This window comes from Apis cerana, linkage group LG11, assembly GCF_029169275.1.
Source record: "Apis cerana isolate GH-2021 linkage group LG11, AcerK_1.0, whole genome shotgun sequence".
In the NCBI taxonomy this organism is placed as follows: domain Eukaryota; kingdom Metazoa; phylum Arthropoda; class Insecta; order Hymenoptera; family Apidae; genus Apis; species Apis cerana.
Genome location: NC_083862.1, coordinates 4,000,410 through 4,016,854, shown reverse-complemented (window position 1 = coordinate 4,016,854; position 16,445 = coordinate 4,000,410). Strand labels below are relative to the sequence as shown.

Genomic DNA, 16,445 nt, shown 5'->3' with positions numbered 1-16,445 from the left:
ATATTATATTGTATTATGCTCAAATAATGAATGTAAAAATTCAAATGGCAACGGAAGAACAAAAATATTTATCAGATATTATTAAAAATACACATGCCACGTTGCGACAAGAAGCTCAAAATTGCGGTCCTGAGATTGCGTGGGAACGACATATTCGTCGTAAAGATATTTTACAGGTTTTTAAATATTATTTATTAATTAGTAATATAAAATAAAAATAATATTGTAAGTAAAAAGACTGTAAAATTTCATGAATAAATATTTTAGAAATATGCTTCTTCTATGCAAAAATTGGCAACTATATATTGGATAGAAAATAACTTGAATACTAAAAATTCAACATATTCAAGAATAGAATGGATTAAAACTCAATGTGAAGAATATTTTTTAAATGGTGGAAGACAGAAATATGATTTGAGAGAAGAAAATATAAAACAGAAAATAGATAAATATTATATAAAACCTGAAATCGCTATAAATTATAATGTAAGTGATAAAAATAAGAAAATTCAAATGTCTAAATATGTTGATAAAAATAATGAAAAATTAGTCGATAAAATATCATTATTAGATGTAGGCAGTTGTTATAATCCATTTGGAATTTTAGATATGTTTGATGTATTTGCAATAGATTTGAATGATATACCAGAAAAAGTTTTACGTTGTGATTTTTTAAATGTTCAAATTGGACAAGAAACATTAATTTCTAATGATAACTATCAAGTTTTACAATTGCCTGAAAACACTTTTCAAGTAGTTGTATTTTCCTTATTTTTGGAATATTTACCCTGTCCAAAACAAAGATATATATGTTGTAAAAAAGCTTATGATTTATTGCAAACTAGTGGTATTCTTTTTATTATAAGTCCTGATTCAAAACATGTTGGTGCAAATGCTAAGATAATAAAATCATGGAGATATGTCTTAAGTAAGTTAGGATTTATGAGAATAAAATATGAAAAACTGCGACATATACATTGCTTAATATTTAGAAAATGTATGTTTAAAGATGTCGCAACAAGGTGGGCAACTTTGCAAAAGTTACCCCAAAATGATTTTTTGTATTTAAATGACATCTCAATTTATATTCCTCAAGATTTACGAATATTTGATGAAAATAAAGAACAAGAAAAGGAAGAATATGATATGAATGAAATAATGAATATGTTCAATGAATTACCATTTCAACAAATGTAATAAGAATAAAAAATTAATTATATTGTAATTACAATTTTTGTAATACAGAACATAGAATTTTAAAACTACCACAATATAAAATAAATAATTATTTTTAAATGAATCAATTATTTTTTTAATTGTATTCTTTCAAATCATATTTTAAAAGAAATTTTGTCATGTTTTAATCTATACGTTATATAGGGATATTTATAAATTTTCTGAACTATCATTTATTTTACGCCATCTTAAATATGCCTTTCTGATTTCTTTTCATTAGCTATACACGTGGTAAGTCTATATTTCTCGTTTATAATATTGAATATTAGATTTTTTATTTATCGTATAGTTTAATAAGTATATAATTTAATAATTATGAACTATTTCTCTAAAAGTAATTTAAAGATTTAATAATTTAAAATAAATAATTCTTATTTTGTTTAATGATTTTATAGGTTAATATATAGTTATCAATTTTCAAATTTATATATTTATATAATAGAATAATTCTATTTATATAAATAAAATTATTATAAAAATTTTATATGTTATTGTTTCAGATAATTCATCATGTCATCTCATTTAAATTGGATGATTATCCGTAACAATAATGCGTTCCTCTTAAAAAAACGCAATATTAATAAACCATTTTCAACGGTTTGTACAACATGTTTTATTAAAATTATTTAAAATTTTGATTCTTTATATATTTATAGTTTATTTTTTTTGAATCTTTTTTCATAAGTTTATAAATCGATATATAATATAAAATTTTAGGAATCTAACAATTTGACCAATTTGAGTAGCTACCGTTATTCTGGTTTGATTCATAGAAAAAGTGTTGGTATTGTTGATACATCTGATAAGAAAGGATTTACAGTAGTTTATAAAAAAGCTAAAGCTATGAACAAGCCTGCAAAAGCTACAGTTCGATGCACAATGAAAGCTGGAGCTCGTCGTTCCTTATATAAATTAAAAAGATTGCTTACAAAAAATAAATATCGTATAGATCTTACTAAGGTAGATTTATTTGAAATATAAGATGAAATTTGTGATAAAGATTTAAAAAATTTATCAATATGATAAAAATAAATTATTTTTAGGCTGCATTACGTCGAGCTAGTGCTGTGTTGCGCTCCCAAAAGCCTTTACCTGCTAAGAAGACTCGAACAACAAAAAAAGCTGATTAATTTGTATATTAATAAATATACATTTTAATGTAAATTTATAGATGTGATATATATTGCAAAAAAGATTTATTAATTGTTTTATCAATTTTGAAATTTTTTCTTATATATAAATTAATTTATTTAATTGAATTGCTATTTTTAAAAGCTTTAATATTAATTAATATTTCTTCTTTGCAATTATATCTAATATATTTATTTTAAAAGTCCTAAAAAAAAAGATTAGAGTAATTACATATATATAAGTATATATATTTGAAAGGTAAGTTATTTAATTTAATTATTTTAAAGATGCATATAAATAATAATTATATTTTTAATTTCAGCATCCATAAATAGATGTTGGATAAAAATCATTATTTTTTTGTAAGTATATTTGTTAATTTGTTAATATTTGTTAATTTTCTTATAATAAATTATAATTATTTATTACTTTATCGTTTTAATGAATTATTTTGTATATAATTATTATAATTATTTTTATCCATTAAGACTTATGAATGCTATGATTATTTATCATATTTATTATGTAGATTATAACAGTATTTATTAACTGAAATCTAAATAAAAATATTTTTATTCAAATTGAAATATAATTATTAAAAAAAAAATTTCAGGTTCATGTACCAATTATATGAATGTAATGTAAAGAAGAATATTACAATAAAATGTAAATATATTAAGTATTATTTTATTTATTTATTTAAATAAAATAATATATATATTTAGTATATATCTATTAATGATGAAATTATAAATCGCCAAGATCAATGAATGCTATGATTAATATAGTATTTGCTAACTGAATTTGTTAAATGAATATATATATATATTGTTTTATACATATTAGAATATAATTGTTATTAAAAAAAGATAAAATTTCAGGTTCATATGACAATTATTTTTGAGAAGAATCTTACAATAAAGTGTAAGTATTCTATATTAATATTTATTTTATTTATTATTAATATATTAATGATGAAATTATAAACCACCAAGATCTATGAATGCTATGATTAATTAATAGTATTTGCTAACTGAACAATAAAAATAAAAATATCATTTTACTAATTTTATTTCATATTTAATATTGAAATATAATTGTTAATAAAAAAATTTCAGGTTTATGTACCAATTATTTGAATGTAATGTAAAAAAGAATATTACAATAAAATGTAAGTATATTAAGTATTATTATTTTATTTATTTATATAAATAAAGTAATATATATATTTATTATATATCTATTAATGATGAAATTATAAACCACCAAGATCAATGAATGCTATGATTAGTGTAGTATTTGCTAACTGAATTTGTTAAATGAATATATATATTGTTTTATACATATTAGAATATAATTGTTACTAAAAAAAGATAAAATTTCAGGTTCATATGACAATTATTTTTGAGAAGAATCTTACAATAAAGTGTAAGTATTCTATATTAATATTTATTTTATTTATTATTAATATATTAATGATGAAATTATAAACCACCAAGATCTATGAATGCTATGATTAATTAATAGTATTTGCTAACTGAACAATAAAAATAAAAATATCATTTTACTAATTTTATTTCATATTTAATATTGAAATATAATTGTTAATAAAAATTTCAGGTTTATGTACCAATTATTTGAATGTTATGTAAAAAAGAATATTACAATAAAATGTAAGTATATTAAGTATTATTATTTTATTTATTTATATAAATAAAGTAATATATATATTTATTATATATCTATTAATGATGAAATTATACACCACCAAGATCAATGAATGCTATGATTAGTGTAGTATTTGCTAACTGAATTTGTTAAATGAATATATATATATTGTTTTATACATATTAGAATATAATTGTTACTAAAAAAAGATAAAATTTCAGGTTCATATGACAATTATTTTTGAGAAGAATCTTACAATAAAGTGTAAGTATTCTATATTAATATTTATTTTATTTATTATTAATATATTAATGATGAAATTATAAACCACCAAGATCTATGAATGCTATGATTAGTGTAGTATTTGCTAACTGAATTTGTTAAATGAATATATATATATTGTTTTATACATATTAGAATATAATTGTTACTAAAAAAGATAAAATTTCAGGTTCATATGACAATTATTTTTGAGAAGAATCTTACAATAAAGTGTAAGTATTCTATATTAATATTTATTTTATTTATTATTAATATATTAATGATGAAATTATAAACCACTAAGATCTATGAATGCTATGATTAATTAATAGTATTTGCTAACTGAACAATAAAAATAAAAATATTATTTTACTAATTTTATTTCATATTTAATATTGAAATATAATTGTTAATAAAAAAATTTCAGGTTTATATACCAATTATTTGAATGTTATGTAAAAAAGAATATTACAATAAAATGTAAGTATATTAAGTATTATTATTTTATTTATTTATATAAATAAAGTAATATATATATTTATTATATATCTATTAATGATGAAATTATACACCACCAAGATCAATGAATGCTATGATTAGTGTAGTATTTGCTAACTGAATTTGTTAAATGAATATATATATATTGTTTTATACATATTAGAATATAATTGTTACTAAAAAAAGATAAAATTTCAGGTTCATATGACAATTATTTTTGAGAAGAATCTTACAATAAAGTGTAAGTATTCTATATTAATATTTATTTTATTTATTATTAATATATTAATGATGAAATTATAAACCACCAAGATCTATGAATGCTATGATTAATTAATAGTATTTGCTAACTGAACAATAAAAATAAAAATATCATTTTACTAATTTTATTTCATATTTAATATTGAAATATAATTGTTAATGAAAAAATTTCAGGTTTATGTACCAATTATTTGAATGTAATGTAAAAAAGAATATTACAATAAAATGTAAGTATATTAAGTATTATTTTATTTATTTATATAAATAAAGTAATATATATATTTATTATATATCTATTAATGATGAAATTATAAACCACCAAGATCAATGAATGCTATGATTAGTATAGTATTTGCTAACTGAATTTGTTAAATGAATATATATATATTGTTTTATACATATTAGAATATAATTGTTACTAAAAAAAGATAAAATTTCAGGTTCATATGACAATTATTTTTGAGAAGAATCTTACAATAAAGTGTAAGTATTCTATATTAATATTTATTTTATTTATTATTAATATATTAATGGTGAAATTATAAACCACCAAGATCAATGAATGCTATGATTAGTGTAGTATTTGCTAACTGAATTTGTTAAATGAATATATATATATTGTTTTATACATATTAGAATATAATTGTTACTAAAAAGATAAAATTTCAGGTTCATATGACAATTATTTTTGAGAAGAATCTTACAATAAAGTGTAAGTATTCTATATTAATATTTATTTTATTTATTATTAATATATTAATGATGAAATTATAAACCACCAAGATCAATGAATGCTATGATTAGTGTAGTATTTGCTAACTGAATTTGTTAAATGAATATATATATATTGTTTTATACATATTAGAATATAATTGTTACTAAAAAAAGATAAAATTTCAGGTTCATATGACAATTATTTTTGAGAAGAATCTTACAATAAAGTGTAAGTATTCTATATTAATATTTATTTTATTTATTATTAATATATTAATGATGAAATTATAAACCACTAAGATCTATGAATGCTATGATTAATTAATAGTATTTGCTAACTAAACAATAAAAATAAAAATATTATTTTACTAATTTTATTTCATATTTAATATTGAAATATAATTATTAAAAAAAAAATTTCAGGTTTATATACCAATTATTTGAATGTTATGTAAAAAAGAATATTACAATAAAATGTAAGTATATTAAGTATTATTATTTTATTTATTTATATAAATAAAGTAATATACATATTTATTATATATCTATTAATGATGAAATTATACACCACCAAGATCAATGAATGCTATGATTAGTGTAGTATTTGCTAACTGAATTTGTTAAATGAATATATATATATTGTTTTATACATATTAGAATATAATTGTTACTAAAAAAAGATAAAATTTCAGGTTCATATGACAATTATTTTTGAGAAGAATCTTACAATAAAGTGTAAGTATTCTAATATTAATATTTATTTTATTTATTATTAATATATTAATGATGAAATTATAAACCATCAAGATCTGTGAGTGCTATGATTAGTTATAGTGTTTGCTAATTGATTTTTTTTAAATTCGTTGCTAAAAAAATAAAAAATACAATTAATATAATTTGTATTTTGTAGGTACTTAAATCTGAAGAATAAAATTAATATTTTTTAAGAAAGGTAATAAATTTATTAATTTTTTATGAAAAAATTAAATAATTTTTATTTCAATTATTATGATGATTTATTCACCAAGATCTATGAATGCCTATGATTTTGAATTTGCTACTTCTGAGAATAGTGTATATATATATTTAATTGTATGAACGCATTTAAAAATACGGGAACTAATTCATATTTTCTTGTACAGGTAATTACTGGTAATACCGAAATTAATATTTTTGAATTGAAATTGAAGATAAAAAACAATATTATAAATAATAAATATATGTTATAATATAAGTATATTATATTTGTAATAATTTCTACATATATATATTGTATATTTTCTTTGCTAGAATTACTTATATATTTATTAGTATTATATAGTATGTTTTATATTTTATGATTAAATAAAATTATTAAAAAATTTTTATATTTATTAAATTTATTTATTTTCTACATATAATTTTTAAAAAATTCAAAAATTATGCTTGCATATAATATAATAAAGAATTTAAAAAAATTTTTTTTCATAAAAAATAAAATCCAATGTTTAGATATTGATAATATTATCATATTTACTTGGAAAGAAAGGAAGAGACAAGAAACAATTTATCAATCTTAAACGAATTGTTTCTTTTGAAAAGAAGTACAGTCTGTGTTTATATTTTTCTTTTCGTTTTTTTTTTCTAATTTTCTATGATATGGTTGTATCAAATATATTTTTTGTATTCGTTATTTTAAATCATAATATACTTGACGCAAATCTTTAAAGCAATTAGTATTTTAAAATATGAAATAAAAATTCCGATTATATAAATAAGATTTTAAATTTATTCTCTATATTTTGTTTGTGATACATTTTTTGCTGCGCCCATTCAATTTTTCTTATAAAAGTTAATATAGAATTAGAATTTAGATATAGAATTTCAAAATCATTGATACAGAAAAAAGATGAAAATTTTTGACTAAATAAAATCTATCAGCATCAAACTAATAAATAGTATTTGGAAACAATTTTAATAGTAATATAGATTTTCCATATGCTTATTGACATTGCATTATTCATTTTTTTTTTCATGGTCGAAATGACAAAGATCTTTCAGTTCCCGCATGTTGTTATTCTATGATATCATTAACAACTATTTTCACTAGCAAGCTATTTTAATTCTTAATAACTAACAAATATTTGTAATTTATTTTTCTAAAAATTTAGTTCTGTTATTATGATAAATTATGTGATATATGAGAGATTATGATTTTTCTAATGTCGAATAATATTTATAAAAATTTTAATGGATTATTCTTTACAATCTTTTAAAATGTGAATTATCCAAAGTTTTGTATTTAATATTTTATATTTTATAATTTATTAATGTTTTATATTAATTTCCATTTATATTCATATATAAAATTAGTTAATATAACTTTAATATTTTAATAAAATATATTGATAATTATAATATATTGATAATTATTTGGAATAGAATAGTATAAAATTTTGAATAATTTTTTTTCTTTATATATTACTGCCATTCAAACTTAATTTTTGAAATATTTGCGAAAAAAAGTTAGAATTTTTATTCGTATATATTTGTAGTTATATAGATATAAGCCTGTTTTTCACAATCTATTATTTTTATTATTTCTATAAAATATTATAGCGTTTAAAATATATAATAAATAGACCGATTAAAAAATTATTTCTTTATGATGGATTATGATGGACTTAAAATATTTCAAATTCAATGCTAAGCTTAAATATTTTATAGATTCTTTAGATGTATAAAATCTATGGAATGCAAAAATAAAATATAAAACAAATCTTGAAAGATCGAAATTATAACGATAGATATCAAAAATGATATTTGTTATTGTTTATTAATTTTAATCATTGTAATTTTGATCGTTCAAAAATTATTTTATATTTTATTTTTTTATTTTGTGAATCCGGGGAAGGAATACCCAAATTCAGCATTGGATTTTAAGCTCATTATAATTCTTGAATAAGTAAATTTTTGAATTTTAGTTATATTTGTCCCACATTTTAGTTGTTTGTTGTTACCATTACATTGTTTATATTAACAATATACGATATACAATATAATTACATTAACAGAATAAGTGATGATTGAGCCGTAGATATGTATGTATAAGAGAAATTGTATGCAATAATAGCAATCTTTTTTACAAATCTTGAAAAATTAAGACCGAATAGAGAATAGAGGTAACATATAAAGAAAAAAATTGTTCAAAATATTATTTTTATAATAAAATCATCCAAATCATAAAAATCAGGGAAAATTTTTCTATTCCGAATTATTCCGAAATATTATAAATTAATATTTTTGTTTAATCATTCTAAGATTACATAATTAATTGCTATTGCATAAATCTAAACTCTTAATAGATATTATTAATATATGCTCTTAAAATATGTTATAATGGATAATATTAATTATGAAAGTTATATATACATATATATATAGGAAGTTGTTTCTGATCGTTATACAATTGGTATGGAACTTCTTTCTATCATGGTAAAGGACTTTCTTCTTAATAATAATTTATGCTTTTAATTCTATTAATTCTTAATAATAATTTATGTTTTTGTCGAGGTGATTTTTTTGAAAATTAATAAAGATTATCATTGAAACAAATATATTATATTAATGATATAGCATAACCGTTTTGCGCTTAACTACAAGAATAAATAAGTAAAAATCGAAGCATAGAGTGAGATAAAAAAAAAATCAAAAAAGATTAGGAATAATTATGAATAGAAACAAAGTTTAAGAAAAAAAATTGCATATATTATGATGTCCAATCATACATGAATCATAAAAGAATATCGAGTCTTCTTTAGAATTGTTTATTGATAATTAAATTCAAGAACATGATAATCTAAAAAAAAGAATCTGAATATATATTTTTCTAAGAAAACATCAGCGCCATTAAAATTTTGTAATTTAGCTAATAAGACTCCATTTAATTTCATATTCTAGATCTATTTATTTATTTCTGATCTCCATCTCGTATCTAAATAAATTAATGTAATATACAATTAATTTCATTTATCAATTACAATTCGATTGTAATCTATGTTTTTATTAATATATTTTTTTGTACAATTTTATTTTTATTTTTATACAATTATTACAAATAAGATCTCACCTATACAATTAATCTTATCACAAAATTTGTTTGTGATTTTTACATATCTTTTAAAACATTATACGATTTTCGTTATTGATTGTGATATGAGTTTTTATAATATGTTATCAAGATAATTATTTTATGATTTTCAATAATTATCATATATTGATTTGTTTATTATCGACTCTTAAACTTTTTATTGAACAGAAGTATTATAAATGAAAGCAAGAGGGCGCCACAATAAATTATTTTTTCTTTAAGACATATATTTGTTAATTCTATTTGTATTGGCAAACGATACAAAAAATAAATACAAAAATTGTTGATTCTTTAAAATAAAGTTTAACCATTATAATATATTTTTTTTAACGGTTGAAATAAAATACATCGCTTTATAAGAATTATGGAAAGTAATAAATTATCATCATAATCTGTCTGTGATTATAGATAATAGATTACAGACCATAAATAACTTTGATAAATATCACAAAAACAATTCTAATTTTTTTTTAATTATTAGATTAATAATAATTTTTTCTTAAAATATGTTTTTTCTTGAATAATGTATTTTTACTTACATAAAAATTATTTCTTTTATATTTCTATATAAAGTATTTGATTATAATCTTTTTGAAAATATATATAAGATTTCGAAAGTTTCAGGAAGGACACTTTAAGCTTTTCTAAGATTTGTATAATTTTCACAAAAAGCCGGAATATTTCCACAAAGAATTTCAATTTTGTCATCCAACAGTGGCAGCATGTTTAATACTTATTCAATATCGGCTTAATATTACATCGTGATATTAGCATTTTATTAATGTTGGTCAGGAGCAAAAGAAATTCTTTGTTCGAGATCTCTTAAAAGAAAATAATTTCTTAAGTTTGTACGTATTAGCGTTCATGTTTTATTAAAAATCCTTTTTTATATTTTCGCCGGTAATCCAATTCGATTCTTTTAACCATGTTCGAGGAAAGTTTGTCTTTGTTAAGATCTTGACGGAATGTCTTTATGATCGTCGAAGTAAATATTGATATGATAGTATCAAGAGTAATTCTGGATATTCATTCAAAAATCAATAGATATGAAATATAGAAAAGTAAAGAAAGAGAATATATTCAAAATATTAAATCTTAACTTTACGATTCATTCCTTTAAGAAAATATAGATCAATGGTAATACACATATATTAGAATAATATAATTGTTACATTAAATGATATTTAAAAAAAACAACGAATAATTGTAATTTTTAATCATAACTTAATCTAATCTTTAAAAATAAAATTATATTTTTGTAGTAAAACTAAAAAACTATTTTTTTAAGTAAAACTATCTTAATTTAATTTTATAATATTTAATTAGAAATTTTATGAATATTATAATGATAAAATATGAACTCAAATTATCTTAAATCTTAGTTTCATTCACGATTTTTTTTTGAAATTTGTAATTTAACTTATTTTATCTAATCTATTTTATAATATTAATTTTGATACAACCTATTTATCAACTTGATTATTTTCGATAATAAAAGAATATCGAATCTTCTTTAGAATTGTTTATTGATAATTAAATTGTGTCAATGTTAAATCCTTATTAGATTAATAATAATTTATAATTTTATAATTATATAATTTATAAAAACTAACTAATTAGATATATTAATATATAAAAATATATTAATAATATAATAAAAATATAAAATATATAAAAATTATAAATTATAAAATTATAAAAATATATTAATAGATATATTAATATATTATATATATATATATAATTAATATATATATATAATTATAATGTTATTTGTATAATTAATATATAATATATAATATATATTATATAATTAATTAATTTCAGTTGAGATGCATACTAGTTTTGTTATATTTATAAAATATAAACTATAATATAAATATAAATATAAATATAATATATATAAACTTTTATATTGATGCTTTGATTGATTAATATACTCCAGACTTTTTTTTCGCATGATAAATTAATTCTAATAATTAATTTTTATAAAAAAAATAATATCCAATTTCTAAATTTTAATTAGATATTATTTATTTATTTCTATTATAAATTTAAAACTTTTCTTTTTTAATTTTTGAGAATAATGTTTCAAATTTTTGATTCTGAAATTTTGTATGATATTATTTGAAAATTTTATCATAAAATTTAAAAAATTTTCGGCAAATATTTCAGAAATAACAAATAACAATTTGTTATTTGTTATTAATTAAATGAAGAATATAAATTATAAGAAATATTTATTGGAAGTTATAATTAATTTAAAAATAAATTCGATACTTTTATTTCTTCAAACAATTCAATAATTAGAACCAATTTTAAATTTGTTTCTATTATTATATATAAGAAATAAATAAATTTTTTGATACATTTATTATCTATGAAAAACTTTTTGATAAATTATAATCATAATATTTTGTAATGAACAATATAAATTATATTACAACATTTAATATGAATGTATAATAATTAAAGTAATTAATTTTTCGCTTTTTTTAAATAAAACTATCTTAATTAATTATAATTATAATTGTTAATAATATAACTTTTTTTATTTTCATTATTACTTTTAAATGTTTCATTTGTGAAAGAAATTTAAATTAAAGAGAAAAAATAAATTATGTTTATATAATAAACATTATGATATGCATTATATTATAGTTTGAATATATTAGAAAGTAAAAACAAAATAAATAAAAATATTAATTTTAACAAAAACTCTGAATATTATATTAAATTATATCATAATATCCTATAAAAATTTATCTTTTCATTTATGAATTTCCATAATTAAGATTTTATATTTTAAGTCCATTCTTTTTTTTTATTATTTTATATCATTATTATTATCATCCGAAAATAATTTTTATTGGTAACAGAGTATCGATGAGATTGATATAATTTTGTATATCATAGAGATTGATATAATTTTAAGATTAATCAGTGACAGTTGAACTTAATTAATTTCTTTAAAGATATATATAAATATACATATATACAAATTTTCAATTGACATATCTCTTATTTTTCAGATGATTTTTATTATCTTTTAATTCCATAATAGACAGATTCAATTGCGGAATCACGTAGCTCAAAAGTTGAAAGGAAAGCGTACTTTTTTTTTTGCCCCTAAGGAGAGTTTAACGCGATATCACTTTTCATAATTCGAGGAAGAAACTTTATTGTTTTTCTAATGAGAAGAGCGCACAAACATCAATTGATTTTCTTACTGTTTTTTCTCCGTGCCTTGAAGCTGTTCTCGGTCGCAAAAGAACGAAAATAAGAATAGGGGTACAATGACAGAAGGTTTCACGGTGGGGCAAACATAGCTGCTTGCCTGCCACGAGCATTTCTAACCTTCTATCTATAGCAAAGAATATCTAAACTATGAGAAAGATGAAAATGGATAGATTTGAGAGAGAGAGAGAGAGAGAGAGAGAGAGAGAGAGAGAGAGAGAGAGAGAGAGAGAGAGAGAGAGAGAGAGAGAGAGAGAGAGAGAGAGAGAGAGAGAGAGAGAGAGAGAGAGAGAGAGAGAGAGAGAGAGAGAGAGAGAGAGAGAGAGAGAGAGAGAGAGAGAGAGAGAGAGAGAGAGAGAGAGAGAGAGAGAGAGAGAGAGAGAGAGAGAGAGAGAGAGAGAGAGAGAGAGAGAGAGAGAGAGAGAGAGAGAGAGAGAGAGAGAGAGAGAGAGAGAGAGAGAGAGAGAGAGAGAGAGAGAGAGAGAGAGAGAGAGAGAGAGAGAGAGAGAGAGAGAGAGAGAGAGAGAGAGAGAGAGAGAGAGAGAGAGAGAGAGAGAGAGAGAGAGAGAGAGAGAGAGAGAGAGAGAGAGAGAGAGAGAGAGAAGGAGAAACGAACAAAGATGGGTAAGTAGATAAATGGAAAAAATGCAGAGAATTGGGAAAAAATAAGAAACAGAGGGAGCAAAAAAGAATAAAGGAAGAAAAGTTACGTGGTTCTTCTCTCATAGACGAGGAAAAAAGAAAAGATTTCATGAATAATGTAAGAATGAAAGTCGGTTGAAACAATTGCTAGGCATCGCTCTACTCTTGAAATTACATCTTCGGATTTTCTACGAAATTAAAACATTATATATTCCATGCTAAGATCTCTTGTTATGCCCACTCATCTTCTTCCTTTGGATATTATATTTCTGAAGTCTTTTCCTATAGTGAAGAAAAATCATTGATTATATATTTAACTGATGAGACTGCAGTATTATTTTTATGAGTCATTTTAAATGTTCGTTAAAAGAATTTAAAATTTCAAACTATTTATATTTAGGAATGACGATGATAGATGGTATTACTCCAATCTGTTCTGTGGAATGATGATATGTAATAATTGATTTGTTATTGAAATTGATTTATTATAAAATTTTGTTGTTAACAAAACTTTTATTTTAAACGATTAAAAGCAAAGTTTACATATCGATGAAGTTGGTATGATTTATGTTTGTCATTGAATATGTGAATTCACAAAATTCTAAGAGTTCACTTAAATCAAGGTTAGAAAAGTTCAAGAGTTTAAAAAACATTTTAATAATTGAAAAGTTAGAATTGTTTTCTTAATCCGGATTATTTAATTTGAATTATTTAAAAGTTCATAATGTTTTAATAGTTTAATAGTTTAATATTATAATTTTTTCCCAATTTTATAAAGCTTGAGTCCTATATGTTTATTTCAGAGAATTCTTGATAGGACATATAAGCGGGCAATGATCCCTCCATATGACATTTCCAAGAAAAATTTCTAGAATTAAGCTATGTAAGCGTTTTCAGAAAATTGATCCGTGAATATTTTTAATAAATTTTTTCGAGTTTAGAATGATTGCCATTGAGATTGATATGGCTGAAAAATGTTGTCTCAAGTTCTAAAATCACGTTCTAATTTCGTCAAAATATTTGTAAAAAATATATATAATTCTAAGGATTCTTTAAATATTTCTTTCAAAAGCAATCGGGTATACAATATCATCTTATTTTTTACATGTCAAACATGAATGTTTTGAAAACATTGATGTTTTTACTATTGAAAATTAATAAAATTATATCTTTTTTTCTGATAAATTTTTATGTTTTTGATAATCTACAATTTGCGATTATATATATATATTTTTTTCTATTAAAAAATATATGTATATCATTTTTTTTATTTAAATAAATTTGAAATTTGAGAAGAAAATAATTGGGATTTATATAATTGAATTTACATAATCTGATTTAAAAATATCTGTCATCTGTGATCATTTTAGTATAGTCTTATCAGTGTAGTTTTATTAAAAAAGTCATTTTCTCAAGGTATTTTTTGATTGACGATGCTAAATCAATATATGTTTTTAAAGTATATATTTTAAACATAGAAAAATAAAGGAGAATTGAATAAAACTTATATGTAACTATATAAATGAATATAACTATTTCAGAAAATTTCATTAAAATTTTTAGAAAATTTTATTTTTAAAAAAATAGAAAAAAAAAATATCTAATTTTGATTAAGATTGATAGTAATTGATCAATGACAAGTAATATCAATATATTAATTTCCCATTTTTTGGCATCTCTACATAGATTTTAGTATTTATTTTAATATATTTTTAATTATAAGATAATATAATATTTTTATATTAGATAATATATTTTTAATAATGAATTTAATACTTCATCAATATTATTTCATCAAAAAATAAAAAATTTCTTTTTATTAATATATTGCGTCGGCAAGAGTCGGTTGAAAAATAATGAATTTTTATCTGTATCTTCACAAAGAAAGATATAGTTTTGTTGAGAACTTTGTTTATAATTGTATCTTTCTTTTATAAACATGTTAAATATAGATAAATTTGCTATTTGAAATTACATTTATAATTTGAAATTTATATAGTATTATTTCAAATGAAGTTCGAAAATGTGATGTTAATAATAATACTTGATCGCACAATTCTTGATAACCTTACAACTTTGAAATTTGAAAAATTATATTGAAAAATAAATTTTATTTTATTATATTAATAAATGATATTTTATAGTTAAATTATATTTTTATTTGTTTCATTTTAATAGCTTCATTTATTTCATTTTGATAGCTTTGTTTCATTTTTCAGATACAGACGAAAATTCATTATTTTTCCGATTATTTTAGCCGATCCATGTATATTTACCATGTGTTTCTTTTATAACCATTTTTATTAAAGTTTTCATATATTTTTTTAAATTTATAAAATTTTTTGGTAAATATTTATGTTAGGAGAAATTGCTTTGATGATCTTAATCTTGGTATATGTATATTAGACATTCTCTTAAGCAAATTCTATCGCTCGTTATTTCTTGAAAAATTATTAATTATTAAAAATTTGACATTTTTCATATAAATAAAGAGATTGTATATTAAGAAGAGATGAGAATATTTATTATATTTCTAATTTTATCTACCAAGTCATAAATCTAGATATTGATGCTTATAATTAGAAATAATGAAAATTTAAATATATTTACAATGATCATTATTACAATCATATTATATTCACGAATTTCAAATGTAATCCAACGTAAT

The 16,445-nt window shown here is 19.9% G+C and overlaps 2 protein-coding genes and 1 long non-coding RNA gene across 7 annotated transcripts; all 3 read left to right on the top strand.

Annotated features, from left to right (window-relative positions):
* The first annotated feature begins 26 nt into the window (after positions 1-26).
* LOC114576748 (S-adenosylmethionine sensor upstream of mTORC1) lies at positions 27-1,300 on the top strand. The gene is made up of 2 exons (XM_017062193.3): positions 27-176; positions 268-1,300. Exons 1-2 carry the CDS (start codon positions 27-29, stop codon positions 1,195-1,197), a joined length of 1,080 nt encoding a protein of 359 aa, XP_016917682.1. The 3' UTR covers positions 1,198-1,300.
* A 32-nt stretch (positions 1,301-1,332) lies between these two features.
* Positions 1,333-2,400, top strand: LOC108001254 (large ribosomal subunit protein eL28). Its single transcript, XM_017062190.3, has 4 exons — positions 1,333-1,467; positions 1,737-1,833; positions 1,954-2,196; positions 2,280-2,400. The coding sequence occupies exons 2-4, from the start codon at positions 1,747-1,749 to the stop codon at positions 2,364-2,366; spliced, it is 417 nt and encodes a 138-aa protein (XP_016917679.1). The 5' UTR covers positions 1,333-1,467; positions 1,737-1,746; the 3' UTR covers positions 2,367-2,400.
* A 679-nt stretch (positions 2,401-3,079) lies between these two features.
* LOC133666927 (uncharacterized) lies at positions 3,080-7,134 on the top strand. Of its 5 annotated transcripts, XR_009831826.1 has the most exons (15): positions 3,082-3,291; positions 3,486-3,538; positions 3,753-3,795; positions 3,988-4,040; positions 4,257-4,299; positions 4,487-4,529; positions 4,724-4,776; positions 4,993-5,035; positions 5,230-5,282; positions 5,496-5,538; positions 5,725-5,767; positions 5,956-5,998; positions 6,193-6,245; positions 6,462-6,504; positions 6,680-7,134. It is a non-coding gene; the product is annotated as an uncharacterized LOC133666927 (long non-coding RNA). The 5 variants fall into 5 exon arrangements; XR_009831827.1 differs by lacking the exon at positions 4,724-4,776 and having other exon boundaries at positions 3,080-3,291; XR_009831828.1 differs by lacking the exon at positions 3,486-3,538 and having other exon boundaries at positions 3,085-3,291.
* The last annotated feature ends 9,311 nt before the right edge of the window (positions 7,135-16,445 follow it).

Bases quoted from the DNA above. Each gene is read 5' to 3' on its own strand.
- LOC114576748 (XM_017062193.3), top strand. From the start codon at position 27: ATGAATGTAAAAATTCAAATGGCAACGGAAGAACAAAAATATTTATCA. The intron at 177-267 runs GTTTTTAAATAT...TAAATATTTTAG, and splicing joins GTCGTAAAGATATTTTACAG to AAATATGCTTCTTCTATGCA.
- LOC108001254 (XM_017062190.3), top strand. From the start codon at position 1,747: ATGTCATCTCATTTAAATTGGATGATTATCCGTAACAATAATGCGTTC. The intron at 1,834-1,953 runs GTTTGTACAACA...ATAAAATTTTAG, and splicing joins TTAATAAACCATTTTCAACG to GAATCTAACAATTTGACCAA. The intron at 2,197-2,279 runs GTAGATTTATTT...AATTATTTTTAG, and splicing joins ATCGTATAGATCTTACTAAG to GCTGCATTACGTCGAGCTAG.